We start from the raw sequence: 24,337 nt of genomic DNA, 5'->3' as shown, positions 1-24,337 counted from the left end.
GTAGATTTGTTATACATACTACATCAATCACGATACACATTCAAAAGTATACAACGTCATGTTATTGTCAAATACTCTACACCTCAAGCCAGAGGGCGTTTACACAATCGACGTTGTACACAGCATAGTATTTACAACGTAATACCATGGATAAAACATGTCACATACAACCTAATAGGCGTTCATGCAGCACAAACAGCAAGGTGCTGATAGCGCAATGTACAATACACTTTATACAGTCCACAATAGCTACAAAACAAAGTAAAGTTAAACATTATTTACAAACAATTTATAAACAATTCTAAACCGCAATATACACTCTGTGTAACTCAGAAATGCATTTAATTACGTCACGTTTCACATAGACCTAACGGTTGTGCCAAGGGTCGGAACATACAGGTAAAGTATCAACAATAGATTATAGTTAATACAGAATAGCAATGGTAACGATTTGTCAAAAGTAGAAGAAAAGAAAGTTTCTTACCTGAGTAAAGCAAACGAGGAGTTTTATGGACAGCAATTACAAAATGATTTGTGACTGTGTGCCATCCCTGTTTTATACCTATTCCAGTTATCATTACCAATCCCATTTACTGATAAAACTGACTAAAAGCTGTAGTTGTGAACTTCAGTTGCTATATATTAAACCTTTTGCCTAACTCAACTGGCGATAAGGTGCCTTCTGCGCAGTTACGTTACACTATACTTTATCTTGACAAGATTATATAAAGATTTTGATAAACGTCGGTGTTGATGAGTGAAGTTCACACTGAATTCAATTAGCCTATCTCAATCTGCTGATCATACAAGATACTGGTCTCGGACGTTCGTTATCAGTGTGAGCCATGACCAACTGAAGATTGTGAAACGTGTTTAGTTAGTCTGTAATACTTCCACATTTCATTAACACATACTGTCATAAAATATTCAGAAACACTGTGCGTTTTCCTCATGTTAATGTTATCAAAAGACATGAACAACCAGCACGAGCGGTGACATTCTAACGGGATTCATAAATCTTTTATTATCTAACTTTCATTACTTTCATCCAAAAGTGCGTAACGTAACCAGCGTGTCATATATTCGGCAAAAACATCTGCTAATTGAACGTGCACATACCTCGGGCCTCGGGTATATAAAGGATGCTTGCACACTAGAATCATTCCTGTTTTGCCTGAGATCCCTCTCTCTTTGGTTTTGAAGGTAAGTCACTTTTACTTTGCCATTTTTTTGTCAACCTTTGCTTAAAACTCTGGCACTCTGCTTGAAAGATTTGAATTTAAGTAACACTCAGTCAAATATGTAAAATGCCGTTCGAACTCACTAATTTGTAGGTGTATTTCATTTAGGTGAATTAAATTGTCGCATCCAATACAGTACTAAATATAATACGGGTTATCGTTTTCATTTAAAAATCAAATTATAGAGAATGTGAATGTTTCAAATAAATTATTACGTTGAAGTGTTTACATACGTTTTAGCATTGATCTCCGTTTACCCTATTTACCCTAATATTCTACAATGTTAAAATTGTAATAGTTTTAATCATTCAAGTAATTATAGTTATGAATGTGTATGACTAATGTAAACTAAGAATATTATGTTATGCATTTATCTTATATTGTTGAGGTAAAGGTTAATTACTTATAAGACCTTTGATGTTGCGTCATAAGGATGAATTGTCTCGTTAATGATTAATTACATGAATATTCCATATATGCGATCGATTGATTGATTGATTGTCAACGCAACGGTCACAACAAGACTTGTTTCAACCGGTGTAGTATACGGGTATTGAAAAATGTGGGCAATACAATCTGTCTGAATAATACATACTACCTCCAATAGATCTTTGCTGCAGGAACTGGGGTACTGGATACTGTAGGCGCCACTGCTGATTGCTGGACTGTCTTGGAGGAGGCTGATTCCTTGGATGCGGTCGACCTTGAAGCAGCGGGTACTGTTGAGGAGGTAGTGGTTGTTTCTGGACTTGGGTGGCATGAAGCTGCTGCCGACTGTATTGGTAGCATTGAGGACGGTGTGGCATGAAGCTGCTGCCGACTGTATTGGTAGCATTGAGGACGGTGTGGAATGAAGCTGCTGCCGACTGGATTGGTAGCATTGAGGACGGTGTGGCATGAAGCTGCTGCCGACTGGATTGGTAGCATTGAGGACGGTGTGACATGAAGCTGCTGCCGTCTGGATTGGTAGCATTGAGGACGGTGTGGCATGAAGCTGCTGTCGACTGGATTGGTAGCATTGAGGACGGTGTGGCATGAAGCTGCTGTCGACTGGATTGGTAGCATTGAGGACGGTGTGGCATGAAGCTGCTGCCGACTGTATTGGTAGCATTGAGGACGGTGTGGCATGAAGCTGCTGCCGTCTGGATTGGTAGCATTGAGGACGGTGTGGCATGAAGCTGCTGCCGACTGGATTGGTAGCATTGAGGACGGTGTGGCATGAAGCTGCTGCCGACTGGATTGGTAGCATTGAGGACGGTGTGACATGAAGCTGCTGCCGACTGTATTGGTAGCATTGAGGACGGTGTGGCATGAAGCTGCTGTCGACTGGATTGGTAGCATTGAGGACGGTGTGGCATGAAGCTGCTGTCGACTGGATTGGTAGCATTGAGGACGGTGTGGCATGAAGCTGCTGCCGACTGGATTGGTAGCATTGAGGACGGTGTGGCATGAAGCTGCTGCCGACTGGATTGGTAGCATTGAGGACGGTGTGCATGAAGCTGCTGTCGACTGGATTGGTAGCATTGAGGACGGTGTGGCATGAAGCTGCTGCCGACTCGATAGGTAGCATTGAGGACGGTGTGCATGAAGCTGCTGCCGACTGGATTGGTAGCATTGAGGACGGTGTGGCTGGAGCTGTTGTGAGCCTGGATGTTGACCGCTGGCTAAGTCGGCTTCTCTGTTTTAGTTATCAATGTTGCCATTATCACCAACAACTGGTCCACTTTCAACGTCACTTATACCTCTTGTGTACCAGAACCCGACTGAGACCAGTTTAGCATAGTGACGGACATCTACAAGAGTGGCAAGCTCTATATTAATAACCCAATGACGGATGCTAGGAATGAAATCACTGACAGCTACTGCCACAGTCACTAACGCTGGCAGTGCTAAATTGTGTGTAGCTTTCTGTAGCCTTGTCAAATATTCCGCCCTGGCCTCTCCCGTTGACTGCGACATTTGTAAAGCATTCACGTTGAAGGTTCGTCGCTTGTGAAACCTTGACGTGAAGGCTGCCTCCAAATGGGTCATATTTTGTTTGGCGCATCGTCCGGAAGATCTTGGTGCCTGACGTAGGCTCTCCCCTCCAAACAGAAAGGAAACAACAGGCACTGAACCGAAACAACCTTGTCAATGTATGAAGTCCTGCCACCAGGATGCTGCCTGCCCCTTGGGGGGTGGGGAGGGGGGGGTCCGTAATTTAATGTGTGGAGTTGCCATGCTGAAGGCTGGAAGTGAAGATGTTGACGGAGGTGTTGATGGTGTTGAGGAGGACAATGATGTGGGCGTTTGCTGATGATGAAGCTGCTGGTTATGCTGAGGATGTAGCCGTGAGAATGGTCTGGGAGTGGGAGGCTGGGCGGGGTGAAGCCTGCGTCTTGAAGGAACTGGCTAGTTGTCGCTTTGGCTCAGACCGTCGAAGTCTCTGCTTGATGCATGATGATCAGATCAATTTACCTAGCTCTTGGCCTGATACAAATACCATTATCGCCATTACTGCTTCGGCTACTTCAGTTGCGTTTATTGTTTTATTAATTTGAATGTTATTTTGAAAGTACGTGCACTCTCGGCTGCACAGTTGCTAGTTACTTAAGTTGCTCCAGTTAAGGCAATATAGTCTCGAGCACTGAAGTATCATGTACAGACATAAACTTGCGTAACGTAGACAGCATATGATATGTTCTATTATCGAAATTACTAAGTGTCTGTCCGACCAGACAAGTCGTCTTTTGTGGCAAGCATGGGCTGCTCAAGGCCTAGTATACCCCGGACCTTCACGGGCCAAATTCGGACAAGAGGCCTCGAGCATATATACCGGATGGTTGTAGAATCATTCCTGCTTTGCCTGAGATCTCTCTCTTTTTTGAAGGTAAGTCACTTTTACTTTACTATTTTTGTAAATACTTGAAAATCCGGCATTCTGCTTGAAAGCTGAATTTAAGCAACACTTAGTCAAAAACGTAAAATGCCGTTCGAACACACTAGTTTGTCCCTATGTTTCATTTAGGTGAATTAAATTGTGTCGTCAAATACAGTCAGTAAAAAAACATACAAACATGTTTGTGTGTCAAGCAGTATACATACATAAACATACAAACAAGTCAAGATACAATGTACACCACCCGGCCGGAAAGGCCCATGAGACAAGAGATGTCAGTAGGATAGATCGATGGATCGAGAATTGAGTGAAAATAGCTTTAGTATCGATATATTATAAGCCTAAAAAATGGAAGTGTATAACACCCGACCTGTAAGGTCTACGAGACACGTGATGTCAGTAAGTTCAATGAACAGGAATACAAACACGATTAACACGATCGAAGACCTTCATGGCATCGATATAGCATACAAAAGTTGAAGTCTTGACAGATTTCCTATATCAATTAATTACTGAAAACAGAGTATATATGTTAGAGTGTACTGTGCTTGCTTCGGAAACCATTTCGTTCCTCAGTCAAAATATCGTTAGCTTCTAACCAGTTTGTGAAGCGGGTATTTAATATATCCTAATACATCTTACAAAGAATAGAAAGTAGTGATACGCCGCGATAAAGGATCCCTCGGGTCGCTACCCGGTTTCTTTACAGGTGTAATTATACTTTCGCCCCAAGTTTCTGGACAGAAATTATTCTCAAAGTAGTACGTAAACAACCGAACCAACAATATCAACACAGGATTCGTTCTGAAGTGCCTCTGCGGTGATGGGATCACAGTCAACAGCCTTATCGCACTTGTTATCTGTTGCGGCGGGATGAGATCACAATCAACAGCCTTAAAGCACTTGTTATCTGTTGCGGCGAGGTGAAAACGCAGAAACGGAAAAGCCACTATCTCGTCGTACACGGGAGCCACATGCCTGATGAAAGATTAAAAAGGTTGAATGCTGACGTGATAACGTTGATGAATAAAGTGTACGATCTTTTCCGTGCTGAAGCCGAAATGAGCAAACCATATTAAGCCAGTGTACTTGGACGAGACCTAGGTCAATGCATCGCACACTGCCAGCAGTCAGTGGGTACCCGGTTCGGGTGATAAGGAGTCACGTAGAAAGCTGCCTCTGGGGAAAGGAGAGAGACTAATCATTCTCCATGCTAGCTGCTCCAGCAAAGGCTTTTTCCCAGGCTGCGACTTGGTATTCAGGGCAAAGTCCACTGATAAGAGAGACTACCATTCCGAGATGAATGGTGCGGTTTTCCACGACTTGGTTAAAAACAAGTTGGTACCAGCTCTACCAGAGTTGTGTTTTATCTTAATGGACAGTGCCCCATACCACAGCGTGCAGGACCCCGACAGTAAAGCCCTGACATCGAACAGTCGAAAAGGTGATATGACATCATGGTTCGACAAATTTCAGATCGCACGGCCTTCAAAGGCAACGAAGCTTCAGCTATATGATATCATAAAAAAACACAAAGGTGAACCTTTCTACAAAGCTCACAGTTACATAAAAAGTAAGGATCACGATATTCTGCGACTTCCACCCTATCACATTGTCAAAGGAGATGTTTCCAGGTTAAACACAACTTTTGGTTACGTGACGTAGAAGTGAGATCTTCCTGCAACATTGCACGGGGAAATTCTGTACTGGGCATCAGATTCCCCTTTGCCTTCAGAAGTTTTCCAGAGACTTAATTTTATCATTTAGCTTATCAATCTGCTTATCAAAGTCACGTTTCATTTTCTCAGTCTCTTCACGTAGGACTGATCTTGTGTGATTCAAAACCCTGTCCTCGTTTTCACAAATGTTCAATAGGGTTAAGATCCGGTGATCGTGAGGGACAATCAAGAACCTGAACGTTGTTCTGGGCAAGGAAATCCCTGGTTATTCATGCTGTATGCGAGCGAGTGTTCTCATGCTCAAAATGAAAGAAAGGACATGAGACCTGGTGATTTCATCTCGGTAACGTCTAGCTGTCAAATTGCCCTGGACCTGAATGAGATCTGTCCCGCCACTGTATGAGTTGCCAGCCCAAACCATGACACCTCTGCCACCAAATCTGTCCACTTCCTGTACACAATTTGCAGCGTAGCATTCGTTACGACGTCGATATACACGTACACTTCCGTCAGGACGTCGTAGCATGTAACGTGACTCATCACTGAACAGTTCTCCACCTTTGCAATGGCCATGGGAGATGTTCGCGACACCACTGTGTAAGGACAGCTCCTCTTCTGGGCCTAGATTTCTGAAGCTCTCTTAGCGCTAAGATAGTAGAAAGTTAATGTTAATGTATGGCACTTACGATTATCGATTATCCTAAATTTAGGCCCTGGAACAAATACCGGCCTCAAGTAAGCGGTTCCTCACAGAAATTGTTCCGAGTCTTGGCACTACCAGTGTTGTGGAGGATGCTGTGGTGCACCTGTACCGCAAATGTCGAAGACGAATAAACCTGCCCTGAGTGGGCCTGGTCATACGGGATCGACCTGACCTGGAGCAATCACGTGTTGACCCTTGCTGCTGGTAGCGAACTCAAAGTCTTGCTATGGTACTATGCGACACATTCAGTTGCCTTGCAATCGCTGACTGAGACTTCCCAGCCTCCAAATGACCAATCGCATTGTAGCGCTGAACCTCAGTAAGTCCCGGCATGACTTTAACACCTTTAAGATGGTCAACTGTCGCAAGAGCATCGAATTCCCCCCGACTTTTATTGGAAATGATGCATGGAATGTGCGTGCAATAGGAAACGCATGAATTTCTTCACGTTCACAATTCATTGCATTTGTTGGGGAAACCAGATTTTGGTGCGTTTTGGCGAGTTGTCCTCAATGACAATGGATTCAAAGTCGGAAGTGTTTGCAGACAGCGTTCACCACAAGTATACTGATTACATAGACGCTAATGATTCAAATTCGAAAAGTTACATAGAAAAATACTACCTATTCGTTTCATTTTTTGTGTGTAGTTTAGTTACCCGTGGATGGCGTTGTTATTGTCTGGTATTGTTGGATTTGATTTTCCAATTCGTGAACAGCCGGGCGTGAACACGTCCTGGCAGGCCAAGGGTAGATGACTCATACGTTAAAAGTAAGCAATCTCAATAATGTCCCACTATCATCATTAATCCGTTACGGTCAGGAGCTTACATGGACGCCGGGGAAGTGTATACCTTGTGAAGCTCAGCCTCATTGTCACCATGGCATCACTTCCTTGGCTATTGCCATGTATGTCAGTTATCGTTTTTATTTAAAATTAAATCATGAACAATGCGAATGTTTCAAATAAATTATTACGTTGAAGTTTTTACATACTTGTTTTTAGCATTGATCTCCAATTATTGTGTATTTACGGTCATATTCTACAATACCGAAATTGTAATAGTTTTCATTATTCAAGTATTTATTCAAGCTACCTTTATTATGAATGTGTATGAATAATGTGAGCTAAGAATAGTATGGTATACCGTATGTATTTGTATTATAGTGTTGAGGTAAAAGTTAATTACTAATCTTTAGTATGACGCACAATGTTCGGCAATGAATTAGATAAAGCCATTTATAGATATAGTATAAAACCTGTGATGTTACTTCATAAGGATGAATTGTCTTAATATAATTAATAAATTCAAGTAATTAATAAATCATTAATTACTTGAATATTCAAGTAATACTTGGATATGTCTGCGATTGATTGACCTTATTTATTGATTGATAGGTTGATTGATTGACTGGTCAATGATCAATGCTTTGCCTGAGAGGAGTGGAACATCAGGCACGGCAGCAACACATAACATTTAACATTATAACGTCAATATTACGCAACATGGATTGTAATCTCCTATTTCGAAATATAGACTATTTTGACTAAAGCAATATAGATATATTATCCTAATTAAATTAAAATAAGCTTAAAATATATGTATCGTGATACATGTACACATACCTTTGTACAGTATTAGAATAACACACAAAAAATGAATCTCGTAAATACACGTATTTCTTTGAACAATAAATGAATAAACAGGTATTATGATTATATGAATATCTCTCCGACACAAAAGTAATACAAATGCAAAATGCATTTATCAACTCTGGAAAACACTCTCTAAAGTCACATTAATAAATACTAGTGTACTAGGTACATTAACAATACATGAAATAGAAGGAAATTAGGCAGAGAAACACTTTGTCAGGGTAAAATAGTTGTGCACAGATTTGACAATATTTGGATTGATTTCATGAGAAAATACATATGCAAATTCTTTCAATAACACCGTAAATCATACTGTTAGAATAAGTTCATGAAGTGTCGTGATATATATCCTATTAGGCATATGAATGAACTGCAATACAAAACCATAGAGGGGGATAATGTATGGTCATCCATGGGGCATTTTTCACGTCTTGGTATTTGTTCGTGATTATAACTATTTGGATTTTATACTTACGTTCCTGTGAAGCTATACAACGCCAAGAGTTGGACAACATGGGACTTGTAAGACAGCGTTTCTTGATGTGCATGAGGTCATTTACCGTGAATTTCATTTAAAAATACCGAAAGCTGCTCTCATTTTACTTTAAGTTCAGTTAAATATGCTGGACATGCGGTGCTTGTCGTCCTGGAAAAGCTACATGGCATTGCCACGTCTGAAATTGGAACAGGAAGCCGTAACGTTTCACCGTCAACAATTAGCATATTGCAACCACGATATTAACAAGGAAATCGGAGACAAGATAAAACAGTTTCGTCAGAACGACTGTGTTCCAAAACTGTTGTCAGATTAGTGTTTATGTGATGCGTATTGTTTTTACCGTTTACCACAAGTGATACATATGGACTCTATGTGCACTTGCAAAGCGAAAACATATGAGTATACAGGAAGAGAATCTATGATCGCCCAAGGTACTGTCCAAATTTCGACTCTTTGAAATTTGAGGCCACCGATCAATGTTTTATTTCTTCATTTTCACGTCTTTGTATATGTTCGTGGTAATAGCTATATGAAATGTATGCCTTTTTTGTGAGGCTGCCCATAGTGCTGAAAGCTGGACAAAATGTCTTCTAGAATACAAATGGAGCGTGTCACAGATAATGTAAACAATAATGTGTACACGGTTTGCTTCTCCTAGCGTCAGTATCTCAGTTCCTGTATACATCTCCGATACAATAACCTGCAATAATGTCCCTTGCCGATAGTATACATTCACTAGTCAATGTTGGTACGAATTAAGGTAGGACATTTATGAATCTCCATTTGCTCCACAAAGGAAGGATATACAATTATTATTGGAAATGAACTTACAAGTTTAAACCCATTAAACCTTATCATATGTTTTCACGGAATTTTATGAAGATGCTACTGGTCTCATATACAGTTCCTTATTTGTATTACAAAAATGGCAATGTAATGTTGCACAAGTGATTGTTAAATGTACAACTCCACGCCAGTGAACGGCTTGTTTCAAGGTGCTCGTGGACCTGCACCCATGTAAGTTTGCTCTCTATGTTGTGCACCAGTACTAGCAACCAATATGTTCGGTGAGGCGTTTATTTTAACCAGTTTCATTACTGCAGAAGTGAGTGCATTAAAAATGCAGTGGTAATTGGAAATGTCCGGTGGACATGCACTGCCGATACTGACAAAATCTGGTCCACTGTAAACTAGTTTGCATCACTTATTTGTATCGCTGGTCTGTACCACTCGTTTGCCGAGATTCATCTTCCGAGACGTCCCTTCTTGTGTCCCGCTCGGTCGGTCGGTCGACAAGCCATCTCCTCATATAACGCTTGTTAATCGAGTTGTTCTAGTGTCATATGATAGCATACTTGCTTCTGCCGTATTGATATTCTATTAATCTTAATCCTCGGCAAAACCGGTCAGACATTAACATGAAATAGGCATTTTCCCGTAAGACATGTCCATGTGTCTTTTAAACTCTAAACCAGGTGATTTAGATTTGAACAGAAAGAAGCGAGTTTACCATAAAACAACCGTGTATTTTGAACGAAACATTGATAAATAGTTATTTCTGGAATAGCGACTGTACACAAATATGTGAATATCATTTTCATATCTGTTCCGAGAGAATTCCTCATGGTACAACATGAAGAACATGGGGGCTCGGTGGGCGAGCTGACTAAAGCACCAGGCTAATGATCCAGCGGGGTTGACGTGTCGGGATCGAGCCCACCTGTGACCGGGTTTAAAAACCTTGGCGTAAACTTTGTGTGCAGACTCTTTCAGTGTTGTCAGAACCCCTAGTGTACAGGTCACACCCCTGTGCACCTAAAAGAACCCACGAATCCGTTGGTATATGGCCAGATGGTGGCATCATGAATAGGCGAATACACCTAGTTGCGGGTACAGCAACTTGCAGTGAATTTGAACTTGGACTATGTGTCCCATCCATCCAGCTGTTAATGGGTAACTTGTTAGGATGAGAAAGCCACAATAACCTCAGTGCGCCAAGTGGCAGCAGGAGTTGTATACTCCCAAGGGAGTTGAGATTGAAACACGATGTGCTGTTGAGTGATCCAGTGATCGAGTGAAAGGTACCAGCGCCTTGAGCATGGACTCGTGCCTGGATGTGTGCTCTATATAAATAGTCTATATCATATATAACATCTATTCCATTTTTTCTTGTACAGGAAATGGTAAACGCATACCAAGTGATTGTTTACAATACATCTAGACTCTACGGTATCCATGTCTTTGTGTAATCCTGTAAAAAAGGTTCCAATTAATAGAGCGCATGTCAGCATAAACACCTATTAAATGCAATGCCAGTCAGCTAATGTTTCTGCTGATTGTGTTAATTTCTTGCTTCAAGGCCAAGAAGTGAGCTGCTGTTGGTGTCGCGAACCGGACGTGGCTGGGGCACGTGAAGAGGTTGGTGGTTAGTGGATTGACCATTGACGGAAGTAGATAAGAAGTCACTTCAGTCATCTCATGTGGCCGGAAGTGACCTGGATTTAACATCATCTGCAAGACCAGCACAATGAACTTAAATCTTTATTTACATGCGTTAAAGATCTGTTTCCCGCTGCAACATACTCCATCAGAGTTGTGCTGCATGCACACTGGAACACAGTAAGGAATGAAAAGCGCAAATACCAAATTGAAAATCCTTGAATTATTTTAGTAAAATTAGTAGCAATATCAAATTAATTAATATTGTGATAAATTACGGGACTACAACACAGGGAAAGGGGAATTTCGTAAATATGATTGTTGTATTGTTATTGGTGGCATTTTAAATCTGTTCCTCATGCAGTTTCTCATAGGCTGATATCCACACATGCATCACACTTTACAGGTTTTTACCGATAAGAAAAGGGAAAGTGCATGTTTGCAACTGTGAATGGTGACATTATTTCACATGTGACTTCCTATTTCATTGAACAGTGAATTTGTGGACAAGTCACGATTGTAGCAAGTACTTCTACAGAGTGATTAGAGAAGGATGACTTCACACATCCATGAAAAAACCAGTGCCGATTGATTCTCAGTTGTGTTAAGGATTTCATATCTCAGGTTTAAAAGACGTAAAAGGATTACTGATAAATTCATTACATTTGTAATGTAAAACGGATTGCACTTCCAATGTGTGTAGTTCTTATATATCAATAGAAGAACGCTATTCTGCATATGTGCATAAACCTTGAGCACAATAAACATGCATTGATATATAAATGTTTATACTGTCCATTTTCTGTACACTGCTGTGCATATGCAAACAGATATTATGTATTGTTCAAGAAGGCAAATAGTCCATATACTATCCATTTAAGGAGAGTTGTATAGTGGTCGCCACGCCCCCTTCTGGGCTGTATATAAGAGTCTGCCGACGTCTGCTGCCGCACCCGAGGACAGACAGGCGAGCAGACGATACATCAAACATGGCGATGTCAAGTGGCTTGCTGGTATTGGCGGTAAGATCTTTCATTTTCCTTTTTTGTTACTTTTACAAGAAATGAATGAGAAACAAATATTCTGTTCCTGCATATGCTAGATGTGTAAATAGCATGTAGCTATGCTTTCTTCAACCTTCATTTCATTATTTTAATGAGTCCCGTTTCTTGATAGAATTGATGTCTATGTGTCTGGTCAACAACTAACTCCTGAAATCATTCAGGAAACCCTTGAATATTTACTTCAGTATACACAACCTTATCGAAAACATTTTATCAGTCAGTGTGAAGGCCATTTTGATGCCCGCCGTCGTTATATTGTCATGTATGACAACCATCTGTAATAGACTCAGTCAGTGACAATATGCGCATCGCTTTTCGCAAACACTTCCCATTAAGTCGCCGTAATATTGCATAATTATCCATATAGAATAGCACGGTATCGTCATTTTGAGCACAGCTAAACCCCCGAGACAAACCACCCCAATTTCAAACTCTATTCAGTTCGAGCAACACTGCTGTATAAAACATATTTCATATACACGTGGGTGGAATATATCAGCCGTGGTGAAAAGCTAAAGCAACCCGAACATTTGTTGTTGTATGTTGTCTCAGACTGGTGGGATTGCGTCAACACCTCTAAAATTCAGTCTTGACCGACCCCGCCCAGGGGTAGAATCATTCAACAGAACCATTGACCATGGGGCCGGTGTACAATGTGACCTTATAGCTCGTAACTCCCACAATACGTAACATAGGTGTACGACTGCCGTAGCGCTGAGGTGTACGACTGCCGCAGTGTTGAGGTGGTTTTGCTCAACGGTGCTGTGGGACGTCTTCAAAACTAGGCTACACCTCCACTTCTAAAATCACTCACCCACCAGCTGTCGTATCAATACTGCGTGGATCGATCTTCATGATGTTAATCACTGGGTTGTCTGGTCCAGATTCGATTATTAACACACCATACACTTGGAGTGCGCCGTTAAACAACAAACCACCACAACAGTCTCCACCCACCTCTTTCAGGATCATGACACTACCTTCAGGATACAATCACCTCACTTAACATCAAATAGCTGCAGCTGCAGATGCAGGTGAAGGTGCTGAATTTACAATATTATTATTTGTAAACAATATAACATAAATGGGGAAGACAGTACCACAGTTGGTATCCACAAGATAACAGGATTACGTGGTAGAGATGTCAGTGGCATGCGCATAGGTTCTCCTTACATGAAATACTCTGTGTCTATACAAATTTTATTTTCCAAAGACATCGCTCAACCCAAAAGTTTAACTTAAGTGTCACAATTCCCGCGATGGAACGGGTTAGGGAGAGAGAGACGCACAATGATACACGTCTGTCTTATTTGCACACACAAGCAGTCATTTAGCACTGTAGAGATGGTTAGTGATGATTATACCCATTTAAATATTTAACGAGGTTCATCTGTGCGAGGGTCAGCTTTGTGTTTTGTTGTTGTTCTGTGTTCAGTGTGTTTGTGTTGACTGTTCCAGGTTCTTGCGGTTGGGGTATTCGCACGTAAGTACAGCAGATTTTGCAATATTATATATACTTGGTGAGCCTTGTATTTGTCAATGTAAAGTTTAACATATATAAACATACGGTTGTCGAATTTATTCCACGCGTAAGTATGGGAGATAATCTGATATCTTAGAAAGTCATAAAAAGTAGTAGAATTTGAATACGTGAGCATTTAAGATACATTGCAATGTCCGGGCAGTTAGATAATTCGTTATATCAGTATCAATGGCACTCATAGAAGCAGCAGATAATCCAGCTATTTACAATCTATACTCCATATGCGTGTACATACATGTATATGTCTATACGAAGTTACTAAGTAGCAATATTGATGTTATGTTGCAGCTGTTTTCAAGATCATGACGGCTTGTTTGAAACATTTTGATGAGTAGTGCGACTAAGGGTCTAACAAAGCAAAGGAAATGCAGTCTGGTTAACAGGAATTATATGTACAAATTATGGAGAGAACTGAGATGCTAAATTCCATAAGATATATCTTAAATCATTGTAGGGGGGATATAAAGCTAAACATATACCTAATCTTCGATATTATTACGTTTATAAAGCCTACAGACACGCTCTTAAAGTGGAGTTCAGAGGAAACTACATCTACCTAATTCTGCTTCTGGAGGTGATGAACCACAAAGACATTTACCTAACATACTGAGTTGAGATCATATTAACAGAAGGTTCCACGGTTAAAGAATTTTAAACGATCCATGTATATGCAATGCTTTACCATGAGTTTGGCCTGAATCATTCCAAAGCGCGTGTAACCAGTCAGAGGTTCTAGCCAACAAAATGTTTTGTAATATAGTAATGTAAGTAGACACCAATGGGTCATAGATTTACAGGAATTACACCGACTTTATCGTCAACACATAACCCTGGTTACAACTGCTGCCTGGTATTTCCCCATGTCAACACAAACACACACACACTGTGCCATGGGACCAAGTGGGTACTGTAACAGATATAGTAGCTGCTTGTTAGGAGACGGAAGGAAATACAATAGTGACATTTCTCACCATGACAATGTTCATTGATAGTCTGTAGCTTAGCTTGCACACACACTACTCACAGGACAGGAACACCCTGTTGGGTTTCTGGTGACCGTTCTTTACGGTTCTGAACATTGGAATATGCTGTGAGGCAGTACCGTGTCCAGTATATGTAATGGCTGGCCTAGGACAATCGCCGTAAGGTTATTACACTTTTCAAAATTCAATTAAAGCAGAATTAACAATAATTTCTCTTGGGAAATAAGGGTGAAAAGTTTGTAAACCGCAGTAATTTTGAAGTGATAACTTTTGACAGCAGGAAGTGCGCTGGCTCGTATGTTTCTCACGGTCCATGCTCATTAAAAATATTGTACTAATTGTACTTTCATTCTTACGTAACTATCGCCTCGGCGGAGACCACTGTTGGTTGGTGGCATTCCACTCTCGTAATATCAAATATCTCCTACCGACAGACATTACTCTACTTACTGAAATGACGCACAGAAGAAAGTGCACACCGACGGTTTTCAGCTTATGAAAAAGATAACTATCTACGTAAAGAAAAACGTGGTCACTAAGATTATTACATGTTGCTAAAACAACCCAGGTACCGGACACAAACGCAACGTTGCTCACGTTTCACGCTCCGTGCGCAGCGTCTGTTTCAAATAACCGAGTCTTTTGTATGTCCTGGTATTGTATGTGACATATTCCTTGGAGACGTAGCTGGCTTCAGCATATCATTACTCGACGGACATAAGTCGTTGTCTGAAGGACTTAGGGTTTACAGACCTGACAGAGACTTGAGCAAGCAGGTTCGTGCTCATTCATACATTTACGTCTGACATTGTCTGAAAAGTCATAATCATTTTCAATATAATTTACATGCACACTCATATCTGAAATACTTCATTTCCAGAACGTAACGGCCTACCGGATTTCGACCAGAGTAAGTTCATTAGCCGTAATCGAGTCTTTACCTAAGTGAAAACGTTACACACGTGCTTAGCTGAAACGAGTTTTTTTAAATACTGACAACTGCTACCCAGAATTACCGTGCATGCTACCCTGAGTATCTCTGCATGATACCTTGAATACCCGTAGGTGCTACCCTCAATAACTGTGCATGCTACCTTGAATATCAGTGTGTGCTACCCTGAATAACCGTGCCTGCTACCCTGAATAACCGCGCATGCAACCTTGAATACCCGTAGATGCTACCCTGAATAAGAGACGTCTAGACGTAACCTGATCATGCCGTCTCTCTGTGGTCAGCAATGCCATCCTGTCGTGGAAAAGAGGCCGATATCTTCTTCATCTTGGACTCGTCCAGCTCAATCTACATTGAGGACTACGAACTACAACGTCAGTTTGTCCGGGAGGTGATCAACCGGCTCGACATATCTGCACTGAGCACACGCGTGGGCGCCCTGGCTTTCAGCGATAACTATCGTATCTCTTTTAACCTTGGCGAGTTCCAGACCAAAGAGGAGCTGCGTAATGCCGTCAACGACAGGAACATCCCCTACCTCACAGGACTTACCAACACCGCCGAGGCTATCAGGTTTGTTTTAGATACGTTATTTTGCAGGAGGGAAATGTTTGTGATAACATTTAATCGACAATACTCCAGCAATATGGAAAAAGTGCGATATGATAAACAAATGTTACTAACTGTATCAGCTACGTAACAAGTAAATACTTACATATAGGGACTGGTCATTCTTAGTCTAAACGTTTGGTGCCTCTTGTTATAGTTTTGTTCGTTTTACTGGTAGCTGCGTCAAACCAAACTCTTTAACACGTTTAAGTCGGTCCAAAAAGAACCCTAAACACAAATATGGGCGAGGGAACACTGATTATATAAGTGCTGCTTCCTTCAGAACTGTCCGAACAAACAATCAGTTCCGCGCCGACGTGACCCGGGTCATCGTTGTGGTGACTGATGGCTACTCGCGTCAGCCCGGCGCTACCCGGAACGAGGCAGACACCGCAAGGCGTGAGGGCTTCTATATGTTTGTTATCGGCGTCGGGCAATACACGGACGAAAGAGAATGGAGAGCCATTGCCAACGACCCAGACAGCAGCTTCATGTACAACATCACCAACTACAGGGGTCTCGACAGACTCTACAGTACTATTCCCAACAACATCTGCAATCTCCCGCCAATTATACTCAACAGCGGAAGTAGGTTGACATGACAATTCAGCCTAAAACATATTAACATATGATCTCTTGAACTTTAGGCTTTAGATTTAAAGAAACATCACAGTTACAAAAACTACATGTTACAATTGTAAAAGGCAATTTTAGTGTACCATAGTTTATGCTTTGTTTTGTTTAAGAATAGTCTCTATACAATTCTTAAATTAAATGTTAGCCATATTGATAGCCTGTACAATGATTCTCCAATCCTTCACCTGTATTGATGACCTATAACACTCCTTCTGTACCTATAGCCTGCAATGTCGCCGAGAACGCTGACCTCATCTTCGTCGCCGGACCATCAGAAGCTGACAACGCCTTCAGCATCGTAAGCAACATGGTGAACGCCCTCCGAGACGCCCGTGGTCAGCTGCGTCTGTCCCTGCTCCTCGGCTCATGTCGAGCTAACGAAGTTCCTCTCTCCGACCCCTCCCTCTTCTGCAACAACTTCGGCGACCCGATCCCTCGCCAGGATTCCTACAGTAACCTGTTGAAGGAGATGCGGGCCGAGGCTAGGGATGCACGGGGCACAAGACCTCAAGCTAACCAGGTGGGCTAAGAGATGGTTGTTCCCGGGGCAGTCTAAGAAAACTTGATTTCAGTAAAGCTCGTTACACTCCTCTAACAAACCCCAGTACGAGGTCGCGTCAAAGTAACATTTGAGATTGACCAATCAAAACACAGCTTACCAAATCGCTAAAGTGGATATTCGCACATATATTTCGAATTTTTACCTCGAAAAGGTTTGTACCCGAACGATTCCGAATGCTATTTTGTACCATCGCTTCCGGGTGATGCACATGAAGCACGTTACATCACTGTCAAGAGGGCGTAAACAGTCGCTTGTCAGTATTCAAGCATGTCAGCTTGCGGACATATTAGCTGACGGTAACCATGTCACCAGAAAGCCCCAAGCGTATGCACCGCAGGTCAAATATCCGTTTTATGCGAATGTTTATTTGTTGAAGGATAGGTTTCGGTGACTGTTTGTAAGTCCCGCCAAACAGTGTCTGTTTTCTGATTGGCTACGTCCGTTCGGCCAGGTCGTGTTTGATTGGGCGGTGACAGATCGCCCAAGGGTTACCTGACGCGACCTCCTACCAGGCTTTGTTAGACTCAGTATAGGAGTGTAACGAATAATACTGAGATCAAGTTTGTTTAGACTGTTCCCGGGGTGACCTTGTTTATCGGGTAGCTAGGAATGAGTGGGTGGGGTGTTGGAATGGTTGTGTTGTTGATGAGAGTGCCAATGTTCAAATTGAAAATCAAACGGTAAATGTCTAATCAATACACAATAATACGGAATGTTTGTTGCAGTAAATGATACATGGTAGTTATCTAATGATGACGTGATTGCTTCCAGGTGGCCATCTTGTTCCTAGACCAGCAAACCATGGAACTAGGTAGATTCGACATTCTCCGCCAAGCCAGGGACGCCCAGTTCGACGGCATTGACATCTACGTTGTCGACCTTGGTGTCAGGACCAACCAGAACTTCTTGGGTAGTATCGCTTCGAGCAGAGATAATGTCCTGTCCACCAGTGGCCCCGGGAATCTGGAGAACATCCTCCTCAACAAAGTCTGTGACAGTGAGTATATTCAGGCCCATGCTTCTTGTCAGTTACACAAAACCATCCTGGCCGCGACCATCAAAGTAATTTTGTTCGATATTTAAACCTGCACTCAATAATCCAAACATGTACAGACGTTCTCTGCGTAATCGAAACTAGACAATCGATCAAATGCATCAGCGAGCCTGATCACCCAATACAGTTTGCTGGGGACCAGTTCTAGTCTGAAATTCACCACAAACAAATACATTAAAAGTATTTGAATTGGGATAATTATTGGATCTGTGATGTGCTGGGCGCTGCGTATTAACACAAACGTCAAGTATTCAAAGAAGCTCCACGAAACAACCGTGTAATACCGAGTTCTCATAGCTCATGTGGCCACCTTGAATCTTCATGTCAAATAGGACTTTGGCGATGAATCTTGATGAACCAGCTTTATACATTATTGAGGTGTTCAACAGAGATGGGATCGTCAAATCGGGTATTTCAAAGTTTGTAAATACCTTTGATTGACCAATCATGGAGTTTGAGATATTTTACAGATTACATCAAAATCTTTAACTAAAACCTGAAACACTCATTGGTTGTCTCCCAAGTAGCGTTAAACTTTAATATTATTTTTTGACGTCTTTGAGATTAATCCGATGTATTTCCTTTTCAGCTTTAAATCAAGTCTCAAACCCCCTGCCAACTCTCCCCTCATCCTAAATTGACGATCGCAGAATGGACAGTGGAGCGCACACGGGGGCACATGATGAGTTGTCGCCCATTGATAAGCCGACAACCAGAGGGCATATCTGAAAAGTCAGGACAGTTCCATCTGGTCCACCAACTGCCCCAAAGACTCTGAAAGTCAATTCTGTGGAACAAAGATTTTCAAAGCTATTTTGGAAAAATGAAAAAAATAAAATATACAAAAATATGGAATCGTGTGGTTTAAAAAGTACAAAGTCTATGCTTTTACTATTGCTGTTCCCACTTCTTTATGGTCATCTCGAGGGTGCACTTACAAAATGTCGTATCAGGCTTTTGGTTTATGGAAATCATGTTGAATTTGAGCATTATTTTTTAACAAGAAAGTTTGGTTTACGAATTTATATTCTCTTCGTTTTCTGTGTAGATTTAAATCCCATTGTTGCGTCAGGATCCGCTCATCTCTGGATTGATTCCCACTTTATCCATGCATAAAGGTGTAAACCTTCAGTTGATATCCGCGATATGTATGCTGTAGTGTTAAAAGCAGTGATATAGTCAATAGTTATAACAGCCAAATGTCATATATTATGACGCATAACATGAGGCACATTACAAATATCAATATTTTAGCCTGAATCCCAATTATCGCTAATTTGCGTGTTAGAAGCACGGGAGCATTTTCTTTTTATTCGGTATACTTATAAAGCTGGCGTACAACTATCTATTTTAGTGATGTGTATTAGATAACAATGAAATAATAAATGTCTGTATTTTAGGTAAAATCAAAAACATCTTCCCATTTACATTCGCAACCACCGCTCTAATTTTATGAACATGTATTGGTTTCACAAACCTGCGTTCTTTCTTTCTCTCTCTCTCTCTCTCTCTCTCTCACACACACACACAGACACACAGACACACTATAAGTCCTGACTGAAATCTCAACATCGGTGAAAGACAGCCTGCGACATATGTCCAATGTTGAACATATGAACGTGGAATTTCTGTCATTTGCAAGGTTAAGTCACAGTGTTTAATGCCATGATTTGTCCAGTAAGCTTTGGGTCTTATGACCAGGGAATTCGAAACCAGGCAACATCCACTTATATATGAAAACATGTATATTTAATCAAACAATCAATTTAGTGTTAAGAAATATGTCTTCATTCAAAAAGTGCATACACAATGTCATGTAATTGAAAAACACAACACTGAAAACGTGTGTACCGGACGGATATTGCAAAACCTGATTTACTGGCATTTACTGGTTCCTCTGCAGTTTGTTTTCAGGTGTTAATTAAATATTAAGGATGTTATAGGTGCAGTAAAGCAGTATGATAAACTGGGTATCAAAATCTGACAAATATGCAGATTAGGCTAATGTACAAACTATTTTCACAAAACTATATACACATGTATAAGAGATTGTCGCGAGTTTTTCAAGGTGTGGAGTGTGGGGTGTGGGGTGTGGGGTGTGGGGTGTGGGGTGTGGGGTGTGGGGTGTGTGTGGGTTCCGATGCATCACGACCTTCACCTTGGTTTATTTTAGTATTTTTACGCTTTTTTAAGAGTAAATTTCATAGTAACATAATATGATAACAGATTATTAACCTCGTATGTTACCGCTTCATTAACATCATGGATTGGGAATACACATAATTAGGAATTAGGAATAAATATATAGCAATTTTTGGTATGAATATGATAATCTGTGTGCGTCTGCACATCTGCTTACACATTATGGTTGCGGGTTTCTGGACCGAGAAAAGACACCACGCATGTCTCGTATAATGAATGTAGCCTAGGTAATTAATGTTAGACTCGGGCTATTCATGGAAAGTTGAAAAAACCGTTCTGAGTTCTGAAGGTGGACTTACAGGGACGATTAGTGGAAGGGGCACCCTTGTCTGGACTCATACTCGGACCTCAATATCCCCGGACCTCAATATCCACAGAGTCAATCAGACGAGTCTAGTTTTAAGACTGTCATGACCGCTCACTAAGCGGCCCAGAAACACCTGGATTACAGTAGCACTAATATCTATCTCCCCACGGCAAGGATGTCTGCTTGGATATTATAGGCCAGTGGACACCCATGCTGGTTGAGCATGAGGCTCAACACAATCAGGCTCACAACAATGTCGGATATGCTACTGACTTTACGTGGCGTCGAGATTGTACGGACGCTTCGTTGCTTTAATTGCCAACGGAATCATTTCGGGGAAGAAATAATCACTGGAGTGCCAAATAGTTGTACTTTGATCATCACAGTAACAGGAATTCACGCATAATCAACATTTCGAACATTTTTTATACTCAGTCATCACCATGACCACCAGACAACTCTGTTAGTGAAGAACGTCGGACAAAATACAGTCATAGTATGTTTCCCCGCTTTGGACTGGCTAACTGGTACTAACTTGTACTAACTGGTACCGGCGATGTATCGGTACTACTGGCCATCTGTATCAAGTTTAACATTCGCGAAATTGAATTTGAATGTGAACAAAAGATGTGAACTAAATATATCTTCAAATTATAACTGTTTATAGTCCTCACGACTTGAGCGCTCATATGTTTGGAAGGAGACCCGTGAAGGTCCGGGGTAGAGCAGGCCTTCAGCAACCCATGCTTGCCATAAAGGGCGAGTATGCTTGTCGCAAAAGGCGACTAACGAGATTGGATACTCCCAGTCGGTTCCCAATTGCCAAGACCGATGCTCATGATAGTGATCACTGGATTGTCTGGTCCAGACTCGATTATTTATAGACCGCCACCATATAGCTGGAATATTGCCGACTGCGGTCTAAAACTAAACTCACTCACTCACAACCGAAAGGAACACCTTCAAGTCAGGTGCATTGAAGAGATATCCTTAAGCATACCACTATTCACTGGTCTGTGTGTTTAAATGGCTAATTTCACAATGATTCTTGGATACTGATATATATCCCATAATATCTTGTTACTTTGTATTCGCAAGTTTCCTGTAAGTTCTACCTTACATGTATTCACATCGATCTGTGCATCCTTTGATACTTCGATACAAGAGTGATTGACTGTTCTGAACCTACTGAATATATTAACAAATCCGCTGCACGACAAATAAAACCAAAGTTTTAGCTATGCCGTCTTTCACCCTCGCTGATTTACTTGCATCTATGCACTGGTTCCATCCCTTGCATGTCTACGGCTTTTTCTGCACATTAGCGGCTAAATTGTTAGTGGCTGTGTTATGTCTTTCGTGTGCTGCTTTTAACGAGATCCCACTCAATAATAGACGTCAGAATGGGTACTCATGTAAGGAACAGAACCCAGACCTTCTGCATGATCCCATCTGACCACCTCCGCAAAAACTATAAACCAAAATGTTTAATTTCTGTGTCCCCTTTGGTCTAAATCGTGTTTACATGACATGGACAATAACGATTGTCATGTGTAGGATTTACCCACACAGCACAACAGCACAACAGAACAACAGTTCCTTTTCAACTCACGTAAATCAGAATGCCATTCATAAATCGCCAGAATCCATGCATCAAAGTTTACGGTGTTACACATTTTTACTATCCCGGTCAATGGGTCTGCCAGCACTCGAATTTTATTCTCAGCTCCACGGGAAGTATAAACCCGAAGCTGCCTATGAGGTGTAACAATGACACAGTTCCATTACAAAGCCACCTGACGACACAACAGGCAGTAAGCGCTTCCGTGTGGGGCTGTAGGGAGCCAGGCTGGAGAACATGTCCACCATCTGCCTATACACTACACTCTGTATAATCTGGGCTCCATGCAGGACCACCTGCTACCACTTTAATGCAACTAACAGATCCTATTTAGGGTAGTCATATTGTAGGAGAATTAACTTGACGCAACCTGCGTATTTGATCTAAATTGTGGCATAGTGTTGTCGGAGTTCGTCTGTCTGTTAATTTTGTGCTCACTGTTAAGATAGTTAAATACACCATAACATACCCAAGGAATAGTCTGTCTCACTAGCCCTGAACCATATTATTTCCCTTCCTCGCAGCTCTTACTGGAACTAATCTCTGACTCCCTAACTGAGACAAGACGTCAGGACACTACCACCCCACCGCGGATACTTATCAACGTAGATAATGGTGTTTGTTTCTGTCTAAACTAAGCGTAAACTGATGGACGGTCCAGGTTGTGCTGAAACCGCCCTTGTGCCTGCAATATGTGTAAGGAAGTATGTATATGTTGCAGATGTCGTATGTTGTACTCATACGTGTACAGATGCACATAGGAAGTATCTGCAGTTTGTACTCCGTCGACGATGTATCACACACACACACACACACACAAACACAAACACACACAAACACACACACAAACACTCACACACAAACACACACAAACACACAGGTTAAGTTTGATAAGGGCTCATGGGACACACCAGTATCTTCCTGACTGAACATTATCAGAAACATTTCATTGTGTTGAAAAGTAGGAACTGCTGTAGGTTACAGTAATGAAGTGTCACGATCACATGTTTGTTCGGTGTACTTAATCGGTCAGAACAGAAGTTTTCTACATACTATATATACCCTTGGCCATACATATGGGTAAGTGGAATCAGTCAGAGAACGTGGTCTTACGCCACTGTGATAATACGTCAGACATAGTAGAAGTTGATCAGTAGTAACAAAGGCAGAAACACTCGTGGATAACAACTTCCTATTATCTAATGGTGGATGCTTCGTTATAGATTTTTTGCGGGTCACTTGGCTGAAACTCATGAGAACGTGTATGTTGTTGACAAACCAAGGTTGTTGGCGTATGTTGGGTATGTTGTTGACAAGCCAAGGTTGTTGGCGTATGTTGGGTATGTTGTTGACAAGCCAAGGTTGTTGGCGACTAAAGGTTTGTGGCGTGGCTGAAGACGCAACACTCCACAGCGAAATATGGTGCCTTGAACAACCCGGCTACCTTCCATTTTCCTCATGTTGAAACACTGATCTAATTACTTTCGCACACCTCTGTGAAACTATTGCTCAATGATTTCTCAAGAGGGGGAACAAAGGAACAAATAGTAATGTAGGAATTCATCCGTGCACCAACGTTTCAGCCGTAAAACGAATATGAGAAATTTCTAAATACCCAGACAAGGAGGTCCTGATTTAAACAGGTCTGTGCAGCATATGGTATTCTAAAGCGAGCACATGGACGGCAGTTAACTATGGACTCCAAGTTG

At 41.5% G+C, this 24,337-nt stretch overlaps 1 protein-coding gene across 1 annotated transcript; it reads left to right on the top strand.

The window, feature by feature from the left end:
- The first annotated feature begins 12,005 nt into the window (after positions 1–12,005).
- On the top strand, positions 12,006–19,353 carry LOC137278660 (collagen alpha-4(VI) chain-like). The gene is made up of 8 exons (XM_067811162.1): positions 12,006–12,117; positions 13,618–13,642; positions 15,566–15,595; positions 15,922–16,210; positions 16,530–16,834; positions 17,107–17,402; positions 18,216–18,441; positions 19,088–19,353. The coding sequence occupies exons 1-8, from the start codon at positions 12,085–12,087 to the stop codon at positions 19,132–19,134; spliced, it is 1,251 nt and encodes a 416-aa protein (XP_067667263.1). The 5' UTR covers positions 12,006–12,084; the 3' UTR covers positions 19,135–19,353.
- The last annotated feature ends 4,984 nt before the right edge of the window (positions 19,354–24,337 follow it).

This window comes from Haliotis asinina, chromosome 3 (assembly GCF_037392515.1).
Source record: "Haliotis asinina isolate JCU_RB_2024 chromosome 3, JCU_Hal_asi_v2, whole genome shotgun sequence".
Lineage (NCBI taxonomy): Eukaryota > Metazoa > Mollusca > Gastropoda > Lepetellida > Haliotidae > Haliotis > Haliotis asinina.
The sequence above is the reverse complement of the archived record's forward strand: the minus strand, read 5'-3'. Positions and strand labels throughout refer to the sequence as shown.

Excerpts from the sequence above, each read along its gene's own strand:
- LOC137278660 (XM_067811162.1), top strand. The coding sequence starts at position 12,085 with ATGGCGATGTCAAGTGGCTTGCTGGTATTGGCG. Across the intron at positions 12,118-13,617 it reads GTGGCTTGCTGGTATTGGCG|GTTCTTGCGGTTGGGGTATT; the intron begins GTAAGATCTTTC and ends TGACTGTTCCAG. Across the intron at positions 18,442-19,087 it reads CCTCAACAAAGTCTGTGACA|CTTTAAATCAAGTCTCAAAC; the intron begins GTGAGTATATTC and ends TTTCCTTTTCAG.